General features: G+C 40.6%; 1 protein-coding gene across 5 annotated transcripts in view; it reads right to left on the bottom strand.

Annotated features, from left to right (window-relative positions):
* Window positions 1-4,159: 4,159 nt before the first annotated feature.
* grin1a (glutamate receptor, ionotropic, N-methyl D-aspartate 1a) overlaps window positions 4,160-8,384 on the bottom strand; it is a 32,101-nt gene continuing 27,876 nt past the window's right edge. For all 5 annotated transcript variants that reach the window (XM_030064873.1, XM_030064874.1, XM_030064876.1 and 2 more), the window contains one exon: window positions 4,160-6,639. In XM_030064873.1, coding sequence (XP_029920733.1) covers window positions 6,571-6,639 — 69 coding nt within the window. In that variant the 3' untranslated portion in view covers window positions 4,160-6,570. The remainder of the gene's footprint in view (window positions 6,640-8,384) is intronic.

Genomic DNA, 8,384 nt, shown 5'->3' with positions numbered 1-8,384 from the left:
ATGGAGGAAAAAATGTTATTATGGCCTTGGCCGCTGAGAAGAAAAAACTGCTGCTTGCTCATTCTCATTCAGCGGCTAGGGTGGAGCCATTTTGTGTGCCCAACTGTGTGTGTGTGTGTGTGTCCCATTCTCGCTCCCACTGTGTGAGTGTATTATCCATAAGGGACAAATCACATTCTATGATGATCCAGACATTTATGTAAAATCAAGGGGTGCATGCCGGCAGAGATCCAGGATGGAGGCTGCTGGCTGCAAAGAGTTGGGTCTTGGATGTTGTTTTCATGCCACATTTGCATGTCAATGACTTCGCTTAAAACCTGACTTGCAAATTGCAGTCCCCATTTGCCTGCCTGAGTAAAGCATGGAAATAACTTTTCACTACAGGGGCCTGCTTTGTACACACGCTTTTCAGTGCAGGTCTGGGAATCTCCATTTATTATTGGGAATTAAGAGGGAATTCATCATTGTTGCGGCATCTATTAGTTCAAGTTAGTGAGCAGAATGAATGAATGAATGAATGAATATCCTTAAGTCAACACTTGAGCATCCTGTATATGCAGTGGCATTTTTTAAATACAGAAGTAAACCTTATTATTTGGAAATCGGTATGCAAAATGTCCCAGGGCTTTGCAATGATGCATCCTGATCATTTAAATGTAATTAAACATGCATGAATTCAGCACTTCTAAAAAGAGTAATGGTGGGGTGATTGACACTTTGTGACAAATCTGTCCTCACTTGGCAAATACCTGAGTGGTGCTTAAAGGGCTTACAGTGAATTGTGAGTGTCAGCTTTCCTGTTTTGGTCATATACTTGGTGTCAGTAACATGGAACCGGCTCAGCAAATTTATTATAGCAAAACGAACCTGGGGCTACATCCAGGTGTGATAAATGTACACCTATTTACTGTTACCCTACATTTACAGTGAACCGCCTTGTATTTTTATGGCCAAAAGCCAACTAGCAACATAACCTCTCTGGAGCCGTAGCAGTTAGATATGTGTCAAACAGGCTAAGAGGCTTTACTCTGCTTTCTGTGAATGACACTTTCTCTACCTTCAGGTACACAGTTATGTAGGGATAACCCCATCCTGGAGGAAGCTGACACGGTGCAGCAGTCTCTCTCTCTCTCTTCCCCCATCAGGCCAATTCCTCCCTATCAGCCGGAGACCAATAAAAGGTGCTCTCTCGCCTTTTTGGAGCCAAATGGTCTCTTGCATCTTTATTCCCCCCTCTAGGCCAAACTGGTATCCATTAGTCGCAGTCTGTAAACCCACTGAGAATAAACATCTAAACACTCTAGAGGCCAGACCCTCATCAGCATTCAAGATTGCTAACTCCCCTTTTCCAGATCGAAGGACTTTCTGATCAACGGGTGCGCTACCCAGCAGGAAGGTCACACATTAGGCAGGCGGCCCAGTGAGAGTCACAACAAGCAAACAAATTTGACATTCTTCAGCTAATGAAGAAACAGGCAAGAGCAGTCAAAAACTTGCACAACTGACCCCGAAGTAAAGATTATCGACCCTCCTTGAACCCCCTCCGGTGCTGGGCATACCGTCCCGGTGTCCTCCTGAGATCAAACAAATGGAGAAAATGTCTGTTGCTCTCAAATGGACTTTATTATGGAGCACAAAAAACCGATGCATTACTGAACTGAGCATGGAGATGTTATAAAATCATCCAGATAGCTGTGGGACCGTCATAACCTGATATGCCCCGTTGCTGCTGCGTGTATTCCGGGTCAGGTAAATGCTCTGTTTTGAGATTAGTGAACAACCAGATGGATCCTGCGGTCGACAGGAGATTCAGAGAGCCATCTGTTTTGGGTTATAATGTTTTGATTGGTAAATTGGGTCATCACCGTGCATCTGAACAATTTCACTAATCAGTATGCCACGTTGGGTATCATTCTGTTTTCCAGAATTTGAAGGAGTTTGATGTAGTGCATTATTGAAAATTCAACTCATCCATAAGTATGGCTTATAGATGAGTTATAGAAAGCTTGGTAGTCTTTGGTATGCATTGCATTGTGTGTTATTGATTGGCCAGGAATCTGAGACAGGGGGATGGCCTGGAGGTTTTCAGAGAAATGAGAGGTAATTGATTGGGCAGGCGGTCCCTCCAAGGGCAGCGGGGTGGGGTGGTTGGGATGGGGGTGGGTCCCAAACCATCATCTTAGCCTGATGCAAACTCCATCATCAGACATCACTGACCCGCATTAACCTCATCTCCTCCTAAGAGCTCCACTGCTCCGTTCCAGCCTTCTAATATCAACCGAGATGTCTGAGATTACATGTTGGTGTATGTATGTGGGTGTATTTTGGATCGCAGTGACCAAAAGGTATGAAAGCTCTGCAGGGAAGAAATCAGTGTTGTCATTTTGAACATAATTAGTCATCAGCGGTGGTGAAAAATAGGGAAATAAGACCCTGGTTGAGAAATACTGGAACCGTCCTTTAGCACAGAAGTGTGAAAAGAGCCTTGATTGCCACTCATCTCTTATAATATCTAAAAAAAAAAAAAAAAAAAAAAAAAAAAAAAAAGATGCTGTGTTGTTTTGGTGATTCACCAAGGAGTATGTTCTGTATCTCCCCACTCGAGCGATGAAAGTGAGAATAACACATCATGAATAATAATGTAACCAGCCTCATTATAAAGCATAAGTAGAGCAGGAAGGCAGCTCTCTCTGCTCCTCGCCGCGCGCGCGCGTGTGTGTGTGTGTGTGTGTGATGATGTGTGTGTTTGTGCTCTGGATGTTAGCATGTCATTGAGTCACTACCGGTGGCAGGAGACAGGCTGACCTTTAAAAATGGTCTCTACCTCCCCCGCACCCTCCCCATCCTCCCCACCCTCCCCACCCACACCCTGTCAGATGCAAGAGACTGTAAAAATATTGGCATGAATGGGAAGCCAAATATCTGAGCTGTGTCGGTGCAGGAGACAATGAATACAAGGTGAAGTGCAAAGTGTGCCGCGGGCTGTTTTCTCTGTCACACGCCGAGGAGTATGCGCTTCAGGAAACGGCCAAAAGGTCCAGGAGATGATGTAGCAGAAATTACACACTGTCTGCCACCGTGGGCATCTGCTAAAGCTGCTTACACTTTGTCTGTTTTCTTATTTCTGTTTGGAATATTTGCTCCAAAACAAAAAAATATAGTTATCTCTTTGGGCACATCAGTGTCATCTATGCTGTTTAGGGCTAAACTATACAAAATCATAACAAGGTATTCTAGGAGTTGATATTATTAATGCTGGACAACTAAACAATGTTGATGTTCCTATCGCAGTGGGTATGATGATAATTTATTTGAGCAGATATTAGTTACTATATTCATAAGACTGTCTACAGAAACACACAGGTCATACATTTATAAAATGGAGAGAGAGAGAGAGAGAGAGAGAGAAGACTATTCTGAATAGTTCTTCACTTTCACCTAATATATTCTTGTATTTTTTTATAGCACGTTACACAAGCCACATCTTGAGCTTTCTTTGAAAATTATTTTTAAAAGAGGGAGAAATTAGGACAGAGGTTACTTTCACAGGGATGGATGTTGCTGTTAGTGATGTTGTGCACAGAATAAATGCCCTATTTTTTTGGTTAATCCTGTTAATCAAAATGTGGAAAATGTAACACACCTCAAGTAAAAAGGGTCTACAGTATTCTCACTGTTAGTGTTGTCACTGAGTGCTCTGACTTTATTGGCCTATGGTGTTGTTATAGTTACTCCCGTTTTGTACAGTAGAAGTAGGAACAAAGACCGAGTCATCATCAGTGAAGAGGCATTTTAAAATCTATTTCAGAGCAGCACAGAGGCTCTAAACCACCGGGGATTTGTCTTAATCTTTCTTTCAAATGTGACTAAAACTCAGCTGTAACCTTTGTTTGTTGAATTTAACCCTTTTTTTGTTGTTTTCTGTTTCTTTTTTTTAGTGGCTCACTTTTTTTTTTTTTTATTTTTTTTTATATATAAAAACATTCACACAGTAACAAAGATGCATGATTCTGGCTGTTCAAAGCTTTGCAGTTGTACAACATCGCTGCATAGATTCGATCAGAGCCTGTTAAACAGCCCACGATGAATTGTGAGCTGTGTAACACTTATTGCTAAAATAAGTCCTAAAATAATTAATATAATTCAGGCACAAGACTGATTTGACTTGGCAATATGTAAGTACATTTTATTTACAGTTGTTCAAATATAAACAAGATGATTCAATGCAAGATCTTTAATGAATTAACTGATTGAGGATTTAAGAAAATCAAGCGATTCCTCCATTCAGGGGTTTCATGAGTGTGTGTGTGCATGTGTGTGTGTGTTTCTGTGTGAGTGCGTGTGTGTGGGTGTGACAACTGTGTGTGTGTGTGTGTGTGTGTGTGTGTGTGTGTGTGTGAAACAACTGCCTAAGACATTCTCTGCTGCAGTCTCAATACAAGCGCAATACATTGTCCTCAACCATCTAGATCAAACCAGATAATATTTACAAGGCATTCAATGTTAAGTGCTTCAGACAAATCAATAAATTATACATGTCAATAAACTCGCATCCAAAAAAAAAACAAACAAAAAACAAAATTAAAGCAATTATAATTACACGCAAGCATGCATAGGCTAGAATGAGCCAGAATGAGAACATGATCAGAAGCAACCTTTCAATTATTATAACAATTCACATTTAGAAACGAAATTTTTGTGTTAGCGCATTGTGTGTTTATTCTTAAAAGTGATCTTCTTTCTATATGCAAATAGCTCACAGATACTACTGTCTTTCTAACTGAGCTGAAATAAAAAATAGATTAGTTAAATTAAAACTACTCATTACTATCTAAAAGTGTTGCACTATTTCTTTACTTTTTAGTCAGACTGATATAATTCTTTGCAGTTGTGTTTTTATTTAAATGTTAAAATGGGCGACTGGTAACCTTTCTCGATGGGTTGAGTTTGGGAAACCCCTCAGCATAAAGTGCTATGCAGTGCCACATACCAGAAAGGATATGATAGTCTTTCAACAAATTGGCAGTGGTTTCTCAGCTCCAGAAAATGGGAAACGGCCTGTTTTTGCATCTAACCAAGACATGGACACAAACTCACAGCACCAGGGGCTGAAAGTTGGGTTACGTTATCAATTCACTCGGGTTCCCTCATGCAAAAGCTCTCCGGAGCACAAGCCAGAGCGAGACGGTGCTGCGCAGGAAGGAGGTTTTGCATGAAAGACCAAGTGCTGGTTGGGTGAAAAACCTGGCCCTTTGATGCAACCCCTTGAGACTGGAAATGAGAAAGACTGCGGAAGGAGAGAGGGAGAGAGAGGGTATTCCCAAACATGATATGGCTTATAGCTAGGACTTCAGAGCGTCTCAACATAGCTATACATACAATACCAGCCTTCCATAGATTACCTCCTATGTTGATGTATTTATCTCATATCATAAATAGCGATTAACACATTCTCCTTCCAGGCCATGTGTGAGAATTGTGAAGTAATCACATGTGCACATTAATACCATATGACAATTGTTAAGAAATTGAGGCTAGTTCTTTGCTGAATGGGGGGGGAGGAACAAATCATGCGTTTGAGTAGATAAGTAGAAATGCATACAGGGGTAAAGAATTCAATTTCAACAGAACAACTGCAGTGTCTGAAAAATAGCCTTCTACGTAAAACAACGTTTCCAGTATCATCATGTAGAAAGAATGCATACAGAAAGCTCTCCTATGCAAATACAAGGACACACATGCTTCCATCATCCTCACTGGTAGATAAAAATTTCTCAGAGAAGTTCAGATCTTCACCAATAGTGCTTCCCGATTAAAGAAATTTCGTCTAAAAAGTTTCAAATGCATGTAGATAAAAACACAGGTACCTCTTAATAAAAAATACTTAGGCTGATATTCATTGAAGCTTACAGTACATATTGTATTGCAATACATGTTGTTTAGAAAGAACGGGTAATACTAATGGTATCTAGTCCCTAATTAGAAATGATATGTTGAGTACAGTACTTGCACCAAAAACTGGTTTATAAACTGGCTTGCTAAAAGCAGTACAGCAGATCAGGTAGGTATAATCGAAAAGTAGTAACATCAAACATCACAATGTCATCTGTAAGTAAATTTGTGTGAGTTAAGAGACAAAAACAAGGTTAAATAAGTTTCCTAAGAGTATACAGAAGGAAAACGTTGTGTGTGCCAGATGGGTTCGTCTATGCATGCTCGGGGACCCCTAGAAATATCTAATGCCAGATCATTCTGGCGTCAAAAGGTGCAAGATCAGTGTTTCAGCCGGTTCGGTTCAGTTCAGTTCAGCTCAGTCCACTTTGTTCTCCCGGTTCTTCAGCAAACAGCATGGTGTCCTCAAAGCTTCATTGGCAGGCAATGAAATGGAAACTTCGGCGACGATGGATCCACAGCACAGTAAAGAGACCAAAGAGAAGGCTCTCTCCTTCTCCTCTTCTTCCTCTTCTTGTTCTTCTTCTTCTCTCTCTCTCTCTCTCTTTCTCTCACTCTCTCTCTCTCTCACTCTCTCTCTCTCTCTCTCCTCAGGGAGCAAATCTCTGTGCCTCCCTCTCACACCACTGTGCTGACAGACGGGTCGGACAAGTTGAGTTGGCCCGTGATGTCAGTGGGTGGGTACTGCTGCAGAAGTGAACAGAAAGGGGGGGAAGGAAGAGGGGAGAAACATAACAGGGTGTCATTTCTTGACAAATATCTGCAGGAGGATTTGCCAACTATTTATGTTTTTTTTTTTTTTTACTAGCACTATTACTATTATTTAATTTTTTAAAAAAATAATAAAAAAGTAGAACACCTGTGCTTCATTTCTGTGGAAATTAAGAAGCAGATGGGTTCTTTAGCCCCGCTCAGGCACACCATCATTTTGGATGCAGTTTTTTTTTTTTTTTTTTTTTTTGTCTTCCACATTATTTCGGGATCACTGATTTTTTTTTGTAAAACAAGTCGGTGGTGCCTGGGGTGGGCTACTTTGTTTTTCCATAACAGAGTGGAGGTAAGGTCCTGGGAGTCTAGACAACAGCAAATTTGAATCAGCCCTTTCGCCTTACAACATGACCGGCTGATAATTTCCAGCCGCGGATTAAACGGACAGCTCATTTATCCAGTCATTTGTATGCATGCAGACAGCTTCTCTAATTTTAGCAGCTCAGGGGAAGAAGATGAATTATGACTGAGCTTCACCGAGCGTCGTGAGCTGGTTCAAAGCGCTGCGCCATCGGACTCTTACATCCAGTCCCTATATATCACTATGCCTCTAATAAAGCACAGTGCATTGAGTTATAGGCATCTACAGAGCTGAGAAAAAGGAAAAAAAAAAAAAAATCCAGATTTCATGCAGGTGCTCAGTTACTATGGCAACAGTGATTTTGCTTTTGTCTATGCCAGAGTCTTTTGACTGTGTAGTCTGCCTTGGGTATGATAGCAATAAGCCATATTTTTACAATGCTGAGGTAGCTTTAAGTAGTCGTGGTCAACAGTATAGAAATCATTGAAATCTAATAACACAATCACTCCTTATCCATTGTAAATATGGCTATATACAGATCTTGCAATAAGCTTTTTTTTTTTTTTTTCTTTGTATTGATTCCCTGCCTCGTGTTTTTCATCACAGTGTGGTTGGGTGGAATCAAACTCGGCATTTTTGTTCAGTTTCACCCAAGAGATTTGCAGCATGCCAATCGGAATCCATTCTTTTTTCTATGCTTGGATTCTGATTCACAGTATTACGTCAGAAAAATCTGTTTTAAAATATTCATAGCTGGAAAAAAAACAACATTTTGTTTTTGCTGTTACATCAGATACATCTAAGGTGTTACATTAGACATATATTAGAAATATTATATCGACAATATCAAAACATGTCTAGGTATAGGGGTATTCAAACAGGGGGCACTCATGTCTCTGTGTACCCATCTGATATCTGTTTTTATTTCTGCTGATGTCTCAAATAAGCAAGATCTTAAGACTTAAGTGCCTCTCATTTGAAGCTGATATTGCCAATGCATTCAAGCATATGAGCTTCATAAGCTGTTATGATGCAACTAACATGCTTACTGATGGGGCAACATCCAGACTGAATACTTAATGTTTATTTATTTACTTTTTTTTTTTCGCTAAATAAACAGTTACAGTGGATGTTCCTCATCCCCTTGACCCGAGAGTTGCATCTTACACCCCCCATTTGGGTCTCCTCATATCTTGTACCTTGAGGGCCTGCTATGAGTGTTGCCACTAACAGCACACCCTACTGGGGTCAAGTGGACCAGCAAAAGAGAGACACTTCACTGTCATCACCACAACCACAGTTACCCATTATAAGGCTACATTTTAGTTAGTCGGTACATCTTTGATGATGCTTCCTAATACGT

The sequence above is a fragment of the Myripristis murdjan genome, chromosome 12 (genome assembly GCF_902150065.1).
Source record: "Myripristis murdjan chromosome 12, fMyrMur1.1, whole genome shotgun sequence".
NCBI lineage: Eukaryota > Metazoa > Chordata > Actinopteri > Holocentriformes > Holocentridae > Myripristis > Myripristis murdjan.
The sequence above is the reverse complement of the archived record's forward strand: the minus strand, read 5'-3'. Positions and strand labels throughout refer to the sequence as shown.